General features: G+C 37.7%; 1 protein-coding gene across 1 annotated transcript in view; it reads left to right on the plus strand.

Moving 5' to 3' along the window:
* The window catches only part of LOC124596265 (dynein axonemal heavy chain 7), a 1,038,560-nt gene that overhangs the window by 952,467 nt on the left and 66,695 nt on the right, over window positions 1-19,398 (plus strand). The window contains 1 exon segment of the mRNA XM_047135340.1: window positions 6,309-6,323. Within this exon segment, the coding sequence (XP_046991296.1) occupies window positions 6,309-6,323 (15 nt within the window).

Raw genomic sequence — 19,398 nt, forward strand, 5'->3', positions numbered from 1 at the left:
CCTGAAGTCCAGGAATACGGCATCAATCTGCTCGCCAGTGTCTACGGCACTGTGAATTTCTTGGGCAAATAGGGGTGGGAAACTGCCCCTAAAGACAGAATAATCAGCAATGATCAATGGCATGAGGATGCAGAAGGCAATGGAAACCACTGCATTAAAGACACGTAATGTATATCCACAGGATACGTGGCCTGTAATTGAAAAAGTGTCATGATGATCTCTCCATTGGCAAAAGATACCAGAATAGTTCCCCATTCAGATCTCTGGCAAGGGTCAGCCAAGGGGGAGATGACCATGAGACAAGGACTGAATAACCAATGAGAGAATAACATTCTATGAGTCGGAGCATGGAATGTCAGAAGCATAAACATGGTAGGGAAGCTATAAAATCTGAAAAGAGAAATGCAAAGGCTTAATCTAGGTATAATAGAGGTCAGTGAAGTGAAATGGAAAGAAGACAAGGATTTCTGGTCAGACAGGTATAGTGTAATATCAGCAGCAGCAGAAAATGGTATAACAGGAGTAGGATACGTTACAAATAGGAAGGTAGGGCAGAGGATGTTACAGAGAATAGTTCAGTGACAGGGTTATTCTCATCAGAATTGACAGCAAACCAACACTGACAATGATAGTTCAAGTACACATACTGATGTCACAAGCTGAATATGAAGAGATAGAGAAAGTATATGAGGATATTGAATGGGTAATGCAGACACAAAAGGGAGATGAAAATTTAATAATCATGGAGGTTTGGGAAGTGGATGTAGGGGAAGTAGTAGAATAAATGGTTACAAGAGAACATGGGATTGGTACCTACTAGGAATGACAGAGGAGAAAGACTAATTGAGTTCTGTAATAAATTTCAACTAGTAGTAAGAAATACCCTGTTCAAGAATCACAAGAGGAGGAGGTATACATGGAAATGGGAAGATTTTAGTTAGATTACATCATGGTCAGACAGAGATTCCAAAACCAGATATTGGATTGCAATATGTACCCTGGAGCAGATCACAATATAGCAACTATGAAGAGCAGGCTCAAGATTTTAAAGGTTAGTCAGAAAGAATCAATACAAAAAGAAGTCGGACATCGAAGTACTAAAGAATGACCAGATACGCTTGGAGTTCTCTAAGGCTATAGATACTGCAATATGGAATAGGCAATAGAGTTGAGGAGGAATGGACACCTCTAAATAGGGAATCACAGAAGTTGTAAAGAAAAACATAGGTCCAATGAAGGTTACTGCAAAGGCACTATGTGCAACAGATCGTCAATGAAAGAAGAAAGTACAAAAATGTTCTGGGGAATCAGGAATAAAGAAGTACGAGTCGCTCAGAATGAAATCAGTAGGAAGTTCAGGGAAGAAACAGAAAATGAAATGATTGTTGGAAGGACTGACTCAGCATATAGGAAAGTCAAAGCAACTTTTGATGAAATTAAAAGCAAGAGTGGTAACATTAAGAGTGCAATGGAAATTCCACTGTTAAATGCAGAGAAGAAAGTGGATAGGTGGAAAGAATACACTAAAGGTCTCTATGAGGGGGAAGATTTGATAGGTGTGATAGAAGAAGAGACGGGAGTCAATATGGATGAGATAGGGGATCCAATATAAGAATCAGAATTTAAAAGAGCTTTAGAAGATTTAAGATCAAATATGGCACAATGGAGGATATAAGATGAACATCAACAAAAGCAAAATGAGGATAATGGAATGTAGTCGAATTAAGTTGGGTGATGCTGAGGGAATTAGATTAGGAAATGAGACACTTAAAGTAGTAAAGAAGTTTTGCTAATTGGGAAGCAAAATAACTGATGATGGTCAAAGTAGAGAGGATATAAAATGTAGACTGGCAATGGCAAGGAAAGCCTTTCTGAAGAAGAGAAATTTGTTAACATCGAGTATAGATTTAAGTGTCAGGAAGTCGTTTCTGAAAGTATTTGTATGGAGTGTAGCCATGTATGGAAGTGAAACATGGACGATAAATAGTTTAGACAAGAAGAGAATAGAAGCTTTCAAAATGTGGTGCTACAGAAGAAAGCTGAAGATTAGAGGGGTAGATCACATAACTAATGAGGAGGTATTGAATAGGATTGGGGAGAAGAGAAGTTTGTGGCACAACTTGACTAGAAGAAGGGATCAGTTGGTAGGACATGTTCTGAGGCGTCAAGGGATCACCAATTTAGTATTGGAGGGCAGTGTGGAGGGTAAAAATTGTAGAGGGAGACCAAGAGATGAATACACCAAGCAGAAGGATGTAGGTTGCAGTAGGTACTGGGAGATGAAGAAGCTTGCACAGGATAGAGTAGCATGGAGAGCTGCATCAAACCAGTCTCAGGACTGAAGACCACAACAACAACAAGGCAGAAGGGATAGATAACATTCCATCAGAATTTTTAAAATCATTGATGCAAATGGCAACCATACAACTTTTCACATTGGTTTGTAGAATATATTAGTCTGGGAATATACCATCTGGCTTTGGAAAAATATCATTGACACAATTTTGAAGACTCCAAGAACTGACAAGTGCAAGAATTATCGCACAATCAACGTTACAGCTCATGCATCCATGTTGTTGACAAGAATAATATACACTAGAATGGAATAGAAATTGAGAATGTGTTAGATGACAGTTTGGCTTTAGGAAAGGTAAAGGCACAAGAGAGGCCATTCTGACATTGTAGTTTAAAACAGAAGCAAGACTAAAGAAAAATCATGACAGGTTCATAGGGGTTGTCCACCTAGAAGAAGTGCTTGACAATGTCAAATGGAGCAAGATGTTCGAAATTCTGAAGAAAACAGGGGTAAGCTGTAAGGAGAGATGGGTAACATACAACATATAAAAGAGCCAAGATGGAATAAAAGAGAGGAAGATTAAGAAAAAAGTGTCAGGTTAAAAAGGATATGAGATAGGGATGAAATTTTTTGCCCCTGCTGTGCAATCTATATATTGAAAAAGCAATGATAGAAATGAAAGGTTCATAACTGGAATTAAAATTCAAAGTAAAGAGATATCAATTGTATTATTCACTGATGACATAGCTATCCTTAGTAAAAGTGAAGAAGAAATATATGATCTGCTGAATGGACTGAACAGACTAATTAGTACAGAATATGGATTGACAGTAACTTGAAGAAAGACAAATGTAATGAGAAATAGCATAAATGGGATCAGCGAGCAACTTAATATCAGGATTGATGGTCACAAAGTAGATGTAGCTAAGGAATTCTGTTACCTTGGCAACAAAATGACCAATGATGGAGGGAGCAAGGAGGACATCAATAGCAGATCAGCACTAGCAAAAAGCGCATTCCTGACCAAGAAAAGTCTGCTACTATTGATCATAGGCCTTAATTTGAGGAAGAAATATTTGACAGCATACCACTGTAAGGTAGTGAAACATGGACTGTGGGAAAAAAGGGATTTTTGTTTTTTTTTTGGGGGGGGGGGGGGGGGGGGTTGATGGTTTTGTGCTGCATGACTTGCACGATGCCAGCATCACCACTCTCTGAATGTCAGTGTGGGTTGTGGGCTCAGAAATCTACTACTAATGTTATTTTCCCATCAGAGCAAATAAAGAGAAAATGCTGTGAGTAGAAAATCCCCTTGTTCATTTCTGTCATTGATCTACATATGACTTTGAACAGTCAGCAGGAAGGGACTGTATATATCACTTGTGAAGATAGGGTTTCCTCCAAAACTCCTGAAGATGATCAGGGCTGTTCATGATGATATGAAGGGTGTGTGTGTAAGGCAAGTGTACCATATCCTTTAACTGTGCAAAAAGGAGTTTGTCAAGGCTGTATACTGTCCCCTACCTTGTTGTATAAATTCTTCTCCCTGCTTCTTAAAGTTGCTTTCAGTGAAACAAATCTGGACGTCTATCTATATACCAGGGCTGATGAGAAACTTTACAATATCTATGATTAGGACTTATTTGAAAGCAACATTTTATTCCCTAACATTGCAGCATACTCAAGATTACCTTCAAAGGCCTATGGACCAGTTTGTTGCTTTGTGCAAACTCTTCTCTATGTCTGTGAATGTAAATAAGACTGTGATTATGGCACAAGGTATATGGATATGCCTGCTGCTTTCCTAGCTTGTTAGTGTCAGAAGATCTCCCTGAATGACAAAATAAATGCGAGAATTGGAACAGTGGTGAATACTTTCAGGAAGCTACGCACAGGAGTATGGGTCATACCTTTTGGTGACCACAAAAATAGTTGTCTAGCAAGCATGTATGCCTACTGCTGTACTGAGCGAAGTGGCGCAGTGGTTAGCACATTGGACTCGCATTCGGGAGGATTTTCCTAAATCGCTCCAGGCAAATGCCAGGATGGTTCCTTTGAAAGGGCATGGCTGACTGCCTTCCCCATCTTTCCCTGCTCCAATGAGACTGATGACCTCGCTGTTTTGTCTCTTCTCCCAAAACAGCCCAACCCTACTGCTGTCTTCTATTGTGCTGAGACATAAGCTCAGCACCTTTCATCTGTGGTACTTTTAAGCATAACATGGAGGGACCATGTGATAAATGAGATGGCCCTGAATACTCAGAAGCTACTGTGTGTCACCACTGCTCTCAAGGAATATTGCTTGCAATGACACTTATATCTCAAGGACTACACCTCTCTTCCTTAATACACTACTTACCAAGATAACACTTGGTGAGAGACTGCTTTAAATATTATATGAAGCATCATATGGGTGCATTTAATATATACTGTGACAAATGGAGGAGTTTGCTGAAGACCACAGCAGATGGAGGAAACTCAATCAAAGATGGCAGAAAGTTTCATGACAGCACCTGGTTCAACAAATTAGCTGCGAAACAAGTGTATAGACAAATAACTCTGAGAAATCCCTCTTCCAGGGTGATATGCACTCGTTCCACCTGTGAGCACCAAATGAATTTTTGCATTGAATCCTGAGCCACCAACAAAAATGCCTCATTACACTACTTGTATTTTCCATTAGGAAGCATACACTTTGGAGAGTCATTGATAGACACATAAACAAGACTGAAAACGTGATCTAAGCCTTTCTCAGCATATCTGCTACTTCCAAGGTTCTTGGATGTGCTGTCAGATAAAATTGTTGAAGTTCCATGATATTTCGGCAAACCACCATTCTGCCATCATCAGGTGGTGCTGATGGTATGAAGTGTCTGCTGTGTGCTGGTGGTATTTATACCTGTCAATCCATAGTTCAGGCCTCACAAGCCTACACTGTGCTGGGTGGTGGGGGTGGCTTAGATGGTAGGCAAAGCAGCTGAGTTGCAGTTGCCTGCTGCCCACCATCTCTGTTGCAGGGCAGGATCTAGCAAAGATTAAGGTCAGAAGGGTTATTTGACTGAATGTTGTGTTGCAAAGTTAGTGTCTGACTACATAACTCAGAGAAGCTGGTGTGTGTGTGTGTGTGTGTGTGTGTGTGTGTGTGTGGAAGGGCGGGGGGGGGGGGGGGGGGGGGGGGGGGAAGTTGCAGATGGCACAGGTTGTAAAGCAGCCATTGGGTGTTCAGCTCTGCTCTAGTTGACTATCACCACTCAGTTGGGTAGACAATTGATTGATGGTTGTGCTTATATAAAAGGCTGTACAGAAGTTACTGCAGAGCTGTGGACTGGATGTTGTTGAAGCCTATATGAAGGATAAGGTCAGATCTTAAAGATTTTGGTTATGTAAAATGATAAGAAGGTAATCCTTGATGCCTGGCTCACAATAACAATTAGTTGGAGTCAAAGATGGAAATGATGTGTGAAATCTGTTTCTGTTACTAACTGGACAGGTTATCATCTGTTAGGTAGATACATATTATATTCTGTATTTCATATAATAGATATATACTTTGTAATTCATTACATAGAAACCAGCTGCAGAAACATATATACATTCCCATGCATGACTGTGTCGCGCAGTTGACTACATTGGGCCAGTGCTGCAGCTCAATTTGGTTGAGAGGGAGCATTAGAGGAATGAAAGTAAAAAACATCAGGATCTGATGTCTAACCATTAATGAGAAATGCCCACTTGATGCACGACTCATTGCACAAAAGTTAACACGTCATTTATCTTTGATTCCAGTTAACAGTTTAGTTTTATTACAGCACTTAAACTGTCTTTCAGAAATCATGGATTTGTTCTTAAATTTACTCTTTTCTTTCCTTCATTCACTGCAGTTTTAATGTTGACATGTAGCTTGGTCATACATATACCTGTGATTTAGTACTTTAGTAATAGTAATAATTTGAGTTTAGTTGTTTTTGAAACTTCGTACATGTACATTATTTTCTCTTTGCATGCTTAATAGGATCTAGTACTTAAGGTAAGTCAGACTTCAGAGAGGGTAGAAATATCTTCTTTGACATTTGTGTGCCAGGGCCCAGCATTGTGCTGGTCTGTGCTGCTTTCATTGCACTTTCTGCACTGTTTTCTCTTTGGCATTCAGGCACTGCACAGCACTGACTTAACTTGTTCCATCTTAGACATTTCCATCATATTTCTGAGAGCAGAATTGCTACTGAGAACATCACAAATGACTAAATGTCACCTATCCATACTGGGACTCAAGCCGTAATGATGGAACTGTGGAACTAGGTATGCAGTATACTAGACACAAGTTCCAGAAGCACCACTATTTATTATATATAGCACTCTTTTCTTGGATAATTCAAATGACCAAAAGTCAACTGTGCAGAATTAAAGAGAAGGTTTCTTAAGTCTTACTTTTGCTTCATGTGATATTATGGGATGTCAGTAGGTTAGGAAAATGTAGTTACTGCACAGATCACTAGATTTTTTCTTTTATAGACATATGTATTCCCTAAATCCATGTATATTGCTGTGATTATGGCTGTTCAGTGTTCCTCATCTGTGCTTCACCAATGAAAAATGGAAAGACTATATTATCAAGTATCTGTGACATTCACAACAGCATCTTTCCACAAACAGTTTTGAAATTTCCATGTCTCGTGCTTCAGTAACTTGTATGTTTTCCTTAATGCATTTACCACAGCAAAATTCCTACTATTATTAACTTATTCATCTTAGACATTTCCATCATATTTATGAGAGCAGAATTGCTACTGAGACCATCAAAAATGACTAAATGTCACATATCCATACTGGGACTCAAGCAGTAATGATGGAACTCCACAGAAGCAATTGCCAGCTGTTCAAAATATGCACTGGTACATCTCACTTGTGCCGCATTCACACAGGTACTGATCACAAGTGTGTGCTGGGCTGCCTGCAGTGTGATAGCTGAAAAGTGTACATTGCAACCATTGCAGGCCCTGAAGTTAGGGTTACAGTACAGTGACTGTGGTACAATAGATTTAAAAAAAAAAAGCATATGACTGTATACAGAGATAAGCTGATTGGAAGTTGGTGGTTAGTTAGACAATTTCATGTTCTATGGACCATTTGTCTGATTAATCATGATGATGTGGAACAAGTCTTTTTACATTCACATTACACATTCATATTTAAATATGGCTATATGCTGACCATTTACAATAATTGTTTCCTTTTGTCCTTTTTTCCAATACTTTTGTTAGTTAGAAGTTCCTACCCTCCATCTTTTACGTGTTACAAAAATAAGAATTTTTCTATGGAACAAAAGGAGTTGCAAAGGAAAAACTTTTACAGTTTGTTTTCAAGTCTGTCAGACATTTTACATTATTGAGTGAGTGATCAAAAATTTTGATGCCAGCTTTGTATGTTATTTCTTGTGCTGAAGACAGCCTTGATGTGGAGTAATGAATGCCATTTTTTTCTTGTATGTCATTGTTCCTCTGAAATGCAGTAGATTATTTACTGCAAACTTCATGAGGGAGTAAATATACATGAGGCAGTAGTCAAAGTGCCTAACTCCTTAAACAGTTGTCTTTGAGATGAACATGTATGAGCACCACATATTACTCTTACAGCACATTTTTGAGCAATGAACATTTTGTTTCTTAGCTGAGTTACCTTAGAACATTATTCCATAAGACATTACTGAATGAAAATTTGCAAAATATGTCAACTTACTGATATGTCTCTCCCCAAGATTTGCAAAGGTTCAAAATGGCTGGAACACATTTGGCTATCAAAAGGTCAATGAATTGAAGTGTTATTGATTACCATATCAGAGTCTTATAAAACAGAGCACTATCAAACCCCAAAGCAATTTTGGTCTTGAGTAAAAGGTGTCACTTGCTCCAAAGTTAGTGTCCAGACACACTCTGATAACGCAGGAGTTTAAACTGATGATGCAAAAGCAGAAATGCTGATGTCTGGTTTCAAACATTCACCACAAAGGACTTCTGCCCCTATTTAAATCTCACACCACAGTAAAGAAAAATGATGCAAATATTTGTGCCATTGTCACTGAGTGGTAACTGAATTCACTATCATTGGACAAGACCAGAGGGGCTAAAGGAATCCCTGTCAGTTTCTGTGTAGAACTTGAACCCACATTAAACCCATTTCGTAAAATAATATGTGGTGCATTCCTCATACAAAAATTGTTCTCTTTTGTTGGAAGAAAGTTCACATCACATTTGTCTACAAGAAGGCTTGTGGAAGTAACCCACAAAATTACCACTCAATGACAATGAAATCTGTCCATTGTTGAATGTAATAATAAATTCTGAATGCAGACATAGTGTGATATCTAGAACAGAGTGACCTCCTCCATGCTAATGGAACCTTCTATTTCTCCCATATATAAGGATCAGAGTCTAAATGTGAATGATCATATAACAATCTTATTAGCTGGTGATACAATTGTTTTACTTAATTTCAAGATAGGCGAGACAGCAGTTGGTAAAATCTGTCATTAAGAAAATTAACTGAAGGACACATGATAACCAGTTAATCATAAATAACAAGAATATTGAAATACCGAACTTCCAAACTCATCAGATTAGGGATGCACATAAACCTACCATTTCAACCAAGAATGAACCAGTGCTAAGAAGCTTCGAAAAAAATTTCTAGGTATAGGGATGCAAGACTGATAATGGTTGTAATGTCTTGAGCACTCAGAACCTTGTACCAATATGGAAACAGTTACAAGTGTCTACTATGTCTACATTCAGTCCCATCTAAACTGCAGTATAATACTCTGCCAAAATCTCCAGTACCATATAGTACTTTTACAATGCAGAACATGGCCTTTAGGATAATGAATAGAGGTAAAATAAGGGCACAATGCAAATCTGCTTTCACAGCACTCAATATACTTTCACAACCATACACACTTATCAGACAAATACTCCTATTCTGTTATACATGTTCTATGACAATGATTTTAGTGAGCCACATGTGGAATCAAGTAACTCATACAAATGCTTGGATTTAACAATTTGTGGGGGCAGCAACACATTCTCAGCTGGAAGTAAAGGAGGGGTCGAACTTTGGTTCATCGGCTAGATTGTGGAAAAATACCATCTACATAGAAGACTGTTTGCATACGCTTGTGTAAGTTATCCTAGAAATTTGCTCAAGCATGCAGGACTCATGCTAACTAAGACTAACAGGGGATATTGAACATGTACAAAGTATGTTTGTTTGACTCATGGCACATTTCTTTGACATATGTGAGATCATCACAGACCCACCAGAAACCCTGAACCTGAAGGTGCTTGAAGACAGATGTCTGGTGTGCTGTGAAAGCACAAATACAAAATTTCAAGGAACTGTATGAAGTGTGGACTCTTGAAATACCCTATGTATCACTTCAAAGGGGCAACAAAGATAAGACAGAGTAATTAGACCATACACAGAAGTGAAGCATTTAAGCAGTCATTTGCTAATATTATTTTCCTTGAAAAACCAAGAAAAGGAGTTATCATTCTTCTGAGTGGCAGAAACATAGAGATTCAGAAAAATAAATAGCTTATTTGACATGCAAGGAAGCCTGTAGTGTTAACACGATCTGAGATCTCACTGATAGTCATGGTCTCTCTGTGTTAAGGAGCAGCATTGTGCGTCAGTAGAAGGAATTCTGATTGTAAGTGAAGCATAAAAGTTGAGATCAATCAAACTCTAATATGTGTCTGTGGTGTAGATCCTTTGTAACATCATAGATTAAGGGTCGACCTGCGACAGCAATTGCACAACTTGTGTATGGGCTGCTAGACGCCGCTGCGAGCGGTAAGAGTGCATTGCGGTCGCAGGCACGCGTGTTGCGTACGGGCCGCGAGGTGCCGCCATGAGCGCAACCCTATATAAGTGTCAACAGAATTCGGCCAGCTCTCATTTTGTTGGAATCTCATTTTTGCTCAGTCTCTTATTTGATTGGTTGCTTAGCTCTTATTTGTTTATGGCTCATGTTATTGTGCTCTCTTTCAGCCATTCTGATTGTTTTGATTTACTCCCAATTGAGAAGTGCTCATTTTGGCATTTCACTTTTGCATATTTCTCATTTTGCTAATAATATTCTCATTAGCTCTTTACAGTTGAATTGATTAACATAGTCTTATGTATTGTTTGTTCATTTCAGCCTGTTCATATTTTGATGTTCTTTAAATGCTATTGTAATTATCGGAAGCATTTCTTCCCTTAAACTTGTGTAAAGTATTCTCGATGTAGAATTTGTTCTGTGACACAGGTGTAAGGTCTTGAATATAAATTATATACGAAACTGTGCTTTAAAAGGAATTTATTTTTTCAGTTTGTACTACATCAGATGAAAATTTTGTGATATGAGGGAGGAATTTGAGGGGCGAACCCATGGAAATAGTCTTAAGTGATCCCCTTTAAAAATAAAAATTTGTGTGACACTGAAAGACGTGATACTGTAGGCACCGAAAATTTATGTGACATACCTTCCAGAGACTACAGTCAGATGAAGTCTTCATAATATGCCTCTAATCAGGAACTGTCGCAGGACATGTGAATTCCTTTCCCATTGGGAAGAACCACCAGTTTGTGGAGCTTGTGGTGTATACACATCAGTGGTTGAATTATTGACAGAATGCACAGTATTTGCTCATAAGAAGATGGTTAATAGTTTGGTTGTAGACTTTCTCTCTTTTCGTGTAATGGCAAAAACATGCACCGAAGATCTCAAAAACTTGTTCCTACTCTCAGTTTACCTTCCACAATTTCACGTATGAGAGTGCACCCTTTTTAAACTTATTAATTCAAATGAGCTGAATGTGACAGACATTTTATTAAGGTTTATGGAATTCAAATTCAGACAGGGGAATGAAGAACAACAACTTTCATTACATAAGCACAAAGCACAGTGTAGTGAATGATGGACAGGCAGTGAGTAAATAAAATGGAGCTACATCCAGAGAACACCAAAAGAAATGCAAGTGGAGCACCATCAGTATCCTAGGTGGGTAGTTTTTAAAAGTGAATTAACATTTCAGTTTCAACACTGCCACTGTTTGATCATCTTAAAATTTATTTCTGACAATATTCAAGCTTGTTCATAACATCAAAAATCTATCTTTGTTCAATGGTTTTGTGAAAGTGTCCAGATACTCCTTTTCCCTTGGAACATTTGTCTTTGCCTGGGCCTGCATTTCCTCTTCAAAAATGTTTGGCTCAAGACAATCTGCATAGTTCTCATCATACCCAGCTGGGGATTGAACCTGGTTCCTGTCACATAAACCTGTAAGACTGCTACCAATCTATGTGTGGTTAATTTGGATCTCAATCCCTTCTCCTTGTGCTGTTCTGTCATCTTCATCCAGTGGCTCAACATCATGTTCTCCATCATTGCCTTCTGATTCTTTGGTGTTAGTCCAAAATAGGGAACAAATTATGTACATCAACACAATCCTGCTTCAAAATAGATTTATGGATGCTCATGATTCCCTCACTGAAATTCACGTTGTGGGATTTGATGATTTTCTTTTTCTTGGTCAAAAAAGTCAGTAATAGTAAGAATCTCCCTGCAACCTGAACATGATCACTTCTTTGGTCCTCAGATCTGACTTCTTATGGAACAGTTTAGGAACATGGATGAATGGTCCTGCTCCAAAAGTCTTCACTAGGGTTTCCAGTCTGATCATAATTCGTATAGTGTCACATTTCTTCCTTTTCTGAAAGAAGTCATATTCAGTACACAAACAGTGATATTAACTGCCTCCACCAACTGAATTTTTGGAATATTTGGCCAAATTGACATGAACTTTGTGGACTCGACAGTGGTCCTGTTTTCATGTTCTGCCTCCCTGTTTTGTTGAGGATTATATGGTGCCATTGCCTCAAGTGCTATCCCACAACTGATGAGATAGCTCTTCATCTTCTTGTTCAAGTATTGCGCCCCTTGATCAATCCTCAGGCTCTTTGTAGTTTTGGATAGCATGGTCAAAATCATCTTCTCAAATTCCCTGAAACAATAAAAAATATAGAATTTATTTCTCAAGAAATAGACATGACAAAAATCAAATGCGTTATTCATGAACATTACAAAATATTTTGCCTCACTGAGTGATATAACCTGCATTGGTCTCCATACATTGCTGTGTATAAAACTGCCAGTTTCTGAATTTCTCACTTTGACTTTCTTGTTGAAAGGCAAATAGTAAGACTTTCCACATTGACACTTTGCAAAAGGATGACTCCACACAGACATCTTTATTCCCTTGGTGAGATTTTTTTTATCAAATTTGCAATCAGTTTGACATTTATAGACCCAATCTTTTGTGCCAGGTTTTGAGGCTATTCACAGTTGACAAATTCATGTCACATTGGGTGTTTGGTACAAAAAGTAGTCTACAAATTTCATTTGCTTGTTTTATTCCTTGGGCAGTGACTCATCCATAATGAGAAATGTTAACAAACTTATCAGAAAATCTCGCCTCAAAACATTTGATTTTACAAATGCTGAAAGAATACAAATTTTTCATTTGGGAAGGAAGAGCAGCGATCAGTCACAGTAATGAAATTCAGGTTGTTTGTGACTGATCACTGTTCTTCCTTCCTGAAAATATAATGTTCACTGCACAATGGACTCTTGTGGATTTGAACATAAATAAAATTCTTCCTTATTTTTGGGACACACAGCATTTTGTCAATTTGTGTATCTTCCCACTGCCCATTGACAAATTACTTTATTTTAATTGATATGAAACTATTTGCTTTGCATTTTGCATTATATCCAAGGAAAATTTCAGTGGTTTGAACTACGGAAAAGTGATGTGCTGTCTAGTCAGTAATCCAGATATGGCTTATGTGAGCATTCAGCATACTCTAGAAAACCTTTATCAAATGACTCTCCATTGGTAAGAACAAACACATTTACATTATCTCTATTTTACTTGCTATAATTCATCTTCTAAGAATGGAAATTTCTTGACAGATGGCCTTACTTCCCACAGGTCCAGCAAGAAAATTTTCCTCTTGACTTTACCTAATTCAGGTTCTTCTTCCTTGTGCCTGTTTGCTCTTTCTTCCAGCCTTGAAATGAAGTCACTGACAGGACACTGGATTCCTCCTCCATGTTGTTCAGTCATTTTTCTTTGGTGATGAGCTGTTCTTAGAGTTTCAGAATCATTCAGTGATCCCTGGGCCCACTGTCCCAGAGCAAGGCTAGGGCATGGAACTTTCTCAGAAAGCTTCCGAGGATCTTGGCCACAGTTGCTATGTCTGCCACTGTTTCACCCATGACCTTGAGTTGACTCACATTGTTGTTGATTTTTATGATACACTGTGACACTGGATCACTCGTCTTGATTAGTATTCATGAAAGTTTTTCATGAGAGAGATTTTGTTCACAAATTGTGAACAGTTTCTCCCACATTTCGTGAACAGTGGTGCATGTTATCAAAAATTTCAGTCGCAAGTAGTTGATAGTAGTCACAATGCAACACATAGCACAAGCATTGTTTTTTACCCACAGTTTTTCAGGTGACATATTGAAATCCTGAGGTTTTGCCCTCTGGCCATCTAGCACATCTCGAGTGCTATAGGTGTTAAAACAAAGTTGAAGTTTAAATTTCCATAGCTGGAAGTTCAATCCATCAAATTTCATGATGCTTCTAGTGATTCCTTTATCCAATACAGCACAAAAATGATGCATGAGATGAGTTGAATCACATATCAAATGAAAGGAGTAATAAACTTCTGTGGTGAAATTTTGTGATTTAACTGGGCCCATAACCTTTTAAGGTTTATGGAACTCAAATTAAGACAAAGGAATACAAATGAAACAACCTTTGTTATGTCTTAATACATAGTGAAGTGTACTGAATTCTCAACATACCATGAATAAATCAGAGGGGGGCATGCTCAAGGAACATCATGACATTACATTACATTAATACTTGTTCCATAGATGATGAATACTACATTCCATAATGATGTGCAACATGTCAGTTTAATATTAGTGTTCCTTACATGATATTAATTCTTATTTTTTTTACAGTTACTAATTCATGTCTAAAAATTTCATCTATTGAGTAGGAGGAGTTGCCATTCAGAATTTTTTTTAATTTGTTGTTAAATGATGGTTGGCTATCTGTCAGACTTTAAATGCAATTTGACAGCAAATGACCAAAGATTTTTGTGGCAGCATAGTTCACTCCTTTCTACACCAAAGTCAGATTTAAGCCGGAATAATGATCATCTTTTCTTGTAATGTTGTAGTTGTACACTTTGCTGTTGTTGTGGTCTTCAGTCCAGAGACTGGTTTGACACAGCTCTCGATGCTACTCTATCCTGTGCAAGCTTCTTCATCTCCAAGTACCTATTGCAACGTACATCTTTCTGAATCTGCATAGTGTATTCATCTCTTGATCTCCCTCTATGATTTTTGCCCTCCATGTTGCCATCCAGTACTAAATTGGTGATCCCTTGATGCCTTAGAACATGTCCTGCCAACCGATCCCTTCTTCTAGTCAAATTGTGCCACAAATTCCTGTTCTCCCCAATTCTGTTATGTGATCTACCCATCTAATCGTCAGCATTCTTCTGCAGCACCAAATTTCATAAGCTTCTATTTTCTTCTTGTCTAAACTATTTATTGTCCATGTTTCACTTCCATACATAGCTACACTCCATACAAATACTTTCAGAAAAGACTTCCTGACACTTAAATCTAAACTCAGTGTTAACAAACTTTTTTTCTTCAGAAATGCTTTCGTTGCCATTGCCAGTCTTCTTTTTATATCCTCTCTACTTCGACCATCATCAGTTATTTTGCTTCACAAATAGCACAACTCATTTACTACTTTCAGTGTCTCATTTCCTAATCTAATTCCTTCAGCATCACCTGATTTAATTTGACTACTTTCCAATATCCTTGTTTTTCTCTTGTTGATGTTCATCTTATATCCTCCTTTCAAGACACTGTCCATTTCGTTAAACTGCTCTTCCATGTCCTTTGCTGTCTCTGACAGAATGACAAGGTCATCAGCAAACCTCAAAGTTTTTATTTCTTCTCTGTGGATTTTAATTGCTACTCCAAATTTTTCTTTTGTTTCCTTTACTGCTTGCTCAATATATAGAGTGAATAACATCAGGGATAGGCTACAACCTTGTCTCACTCCCTTCCCAACCAATGCTTCCCTTTCATGCCCCTCAACTCTGCCATCTGGTTCCTGTGTAAATTCTAAATAGCCTTTTGCTCCCTGTATTTGACCCCTGCCACCTTCAGAATTTGAAAGAGAGTTTTCCAGTCGACATTGTCAATTGCATTCTGTAAGCCTACAAATGCCAGAAAAGTAGATTTACCTTTCCTTTATCTATCTTCTAAGATAAGTCATAGGGTCAGTATTGTCTCACGTATTCCAATATTTCTACAGAATCCAAACTGATCTTCACTGAAGTTGGCTTCTAGCAGTTTTTCCATTCATCTGTAAAGAATTCATGTTAGTATTTTGCAGCTGTGACTTATTAAACTGATAATTTGGTAATTTTCACACTTGTCAATACCTACTTTCTTTGGGATTGGAATTATTATATTCTTCTTGAAGTCTGAGGATATTTCGCCTGTCTCATATGTCTTTCACACTAGATGGAAGAGTTTTGTCAGGACTGGCTCTCCCAAGGCTATTAGTAGTTCTAATGGAATGTTGTCTACTCCTGGGGCCTTCTTTCAATTTAGATCTTTCAGTGCTCTGTCAAACTCTTCACGCAGTATCATATCTCCCATTTCATCTTTATCTACATCCTCTTCCACCTCCGTAAATATTGCCTTCAAGTACATTGCCCTTGTATAAACCTTTCATATACTCCTTCCACCTTCCTGCTTTCCCTTCTTTGCTTGGTACTGGTTTTCCAACTGAGTTCTTGATATTCATACAGGTGGTTCTATTTTTTCCAAAGCTCTCCTTAATTTTCCTGTAAGCAGCCTCTGTCTTACGCCTAGTGCTGTTTGCCTCTACATCCTTACATTTATCCTTTAGCCATCAGTGCTTAGCCATTTTGCACTTCCTGTCGAACTCATTTTTGAGATGTTTGTATTCCTTTTTGCCTGCTTCATTTACTGCATTTTTATATTTTCTCCTTTCATCAGTTAAATTCAATATCTCTTCTGTTACCCAAGGATCTCTACTAGCTCTCATCTTTTTACCTACTTGATCCTCTGCTGCCCTCACTATTTCATCTCCCAAAGCTACCCATTCTTCTTCTATTGTATTTCTTTCCCCCTTTCTTGTCAGTTGTTCCATAATGCTCTCTCCAAAACACTGTACAACCTCTGGTTCTTTCAGTTTATCCAGGTCTCATCTCCTTAAATTCCTACCTTTTTGCAGTTTCCTCAGTTTTAGTCTACAGTTCATAACCAATAAATTTTGGTCAGAGTCCACATCTGCCCCTGGAAATGTCTTACAATTTAAAACCTGGTTTCTAAATCTCTGCCTTACCATTACATAATCCATATGAAATTGTCCAGTGTCTCTAGGCGTCTTCCATGTATACAACCTTCTTTCATGATTCTTAAACCAAGTGTTAGCTATAATTATGTTATGATCTTTGCAAAATTCTACCAGATGGGTTACTCTTTCATTCCTTACCCTCATTCCATATTCACCTACTACTTTTCCTTCTCTTGTTTTTCCTACTGCCGAATCCCAATCCCCCATGACTATTAAATTTTCATCTCCCTTCACTTTCTGAATAATTTCTTTTATCTCATCATACATTTCTGCAATCTCGTTGTCATCTGCACTGCTAGTTGGTATATATACTTGTACTACTGTGGTAGACATGTGCTTCATGTCTGTCTTGGCTACACTAATGCATTCACTATACTGTTCATAGTAGCTTACCCGCACTCCTATTTTTTTACTCATTGTTAAATCTACTCCTGCATTACCCATATTTGATTTTGAATTTATAACCCTGTGGTCACCTGACCAGAAGTCTTGTTCCTCCTGCCACCAAAATTCACTAATTCCCACTATATCTAACTTTTAATCTATCCATTTTCCTTTTTAAATTGTCTAAACTACCTGCCCGATTAAGGGATCTGATATTCAACGCTCTGATCTGCAGAATGCCAGTTTTGTTTCTCCTGATAATGACATCCTCCTGAGTAGTGCCCACACCAGAGATCCAAACAGGGGACTATTTTACCTCCAGAATATTTTACCCAATAGCATAATATCATCATTTAACCCTACAGTTAAGCTGCATGCCCGCGGGAAAAATTACAGCTGTAGTTTCCCCTTGCTTTCAGCCATTCACAGTACTAGCACAGCAAGGCTGTTTTGGTTAATATTACAAGGCCAGATCAGTCAATCATCCAGACTGTTGCCCCTGCAACTACTAAAAAGGCTGCTGCCCCTCTTCAGGAACCATACATTCGTCTGGCCTCTCAACAGATACCCCTCCATTGTGGTTGCGCCAACAGTACATCTATCTGTATCACTGAGGCACACAAGTCTCCCCACCAATGGCAAGGTCCGTGGTTCTTTGCTATTAGTTATGAATTAGGATGGGTTATTAATAACAAATTTCAAAAGTGAATATGTGTACTGTGAAGGTACTATCAATATTCTGAGTTCCTTAAATAGTGAGCTCCAGGTATTATTCTGATTACATGCTTTTGTGCAATGAATACTTTTTCTCTTAATGATGAATCATCACAAAATATGATGTCATATGAAATCAGTGGATGAAAAGAAATGCAGCTTTTGTACCATCAATATCTTAGATGGGGAGATTTTAAAAGGTAAAATAACATTTCAATTTCCACATTTTTCTTTTGGGAATTTTTATAATTTTGTATTTATTTACAGTGCCTTTTATTTTTAAAACTTTTGTTACTATTTCATTATTAATCTATTACTTTTAGGTGCATTATTTCTGCTAAATTTCTCTGCATGCGTATATTATTTAAGTATTTAATGCCACTAATGGCCATGTTGTTGTACACTCCAGATTCTTGTGACAACAATGTGAGCAATATTCCACATATTCATAACTGTCCAGTTTTCTTGAAAGAAATTTTAATACCATTAAATCAGATGCTTTTGGAAAACAAGCAAATTTCATAAACCTCATTAAATTGATGTATAGCTTTCAAAACAAGATACAAGGAGATTGGGTTTTACACATCAACGGTATGTTGATGATTTTCACTTATGGACCGTCTGACAGCAACTGAATAAAACACAATTTTAGTGCCATACGCGTTTCGCCTTTATTTTCTGCAAGGCATCATCAGTGGCCTGTAATATGTACATATGTTAGCTATTTTATTTACATTTTTGTCACTGTGCCTATAGGTTATAAACAGTTCTGGTGGTTGGTATTTCCTATTAAGTAGTAATGTTTTGAACTGTACTTACAGGTTGCGTAGACAGTTTCTTACATATTACGCTCCTGTTGCATTTTTGGTCTTGTTCTTCTTCCTATGAGCGCCAATTTGCTGTTTTTTCTGCATTCCACAGCACTATGCACTGAACGCTTTTTTTAAATGCAATGTTTTGGTTTCTGTTGCCGACTGTCAAATGTTTTTGCCAAAGATCGAATATTACTGCCAAACTTATGAGTGTAACTATCGAAGTATCTGTGGTCTGTTCGTGTATGCATTTGTGTGTGCGCTTGTGTATGTGTGTGTGTGTGTGTGAGTGTTTTTTGGTGTCATATTAATTTTATTTTATTTTATTTTATTGTATTTTTGTTTATGTCCTGTGTATGTGTGTGTGTGTTTTGGTGTTATTTTATATATATATATATATATATATATATATATATATATATATATATATATATATATATATATATAGTTATATAATAGAGGGAAACATTCCACGTAGGAAATATATATCTAAAAACAAAGATGATGTGACTTACCAAATGAAAGTGCTGGCAGGTCGACAGACACACAAACAAACACAAACATACACACAAAATTCAAGCTTTCGCAACAAACTGTTGCCTCATCAGGAAAGAGGGAAGGAGAGGGAAAGACGAAAGGATGTGGGTTTTAAGGGAGAGGGTAA

Source organism: Schistocerca americana, chromosome 2 (assembly GCF_021461395.2).
Source record: "Schistocerca americana isolate TAMUIC-IGC-003095 chromosome 2, iqSchAmer2.1, whole genome shotgun sequence".
NCBI classification, from domain to species: domain Eukaryota; kingdom Metazoa; phylum Arthropoda; class Insecta; order Orthoptera; family Acrididae; genus Schistocerca; species Schistocerca americana.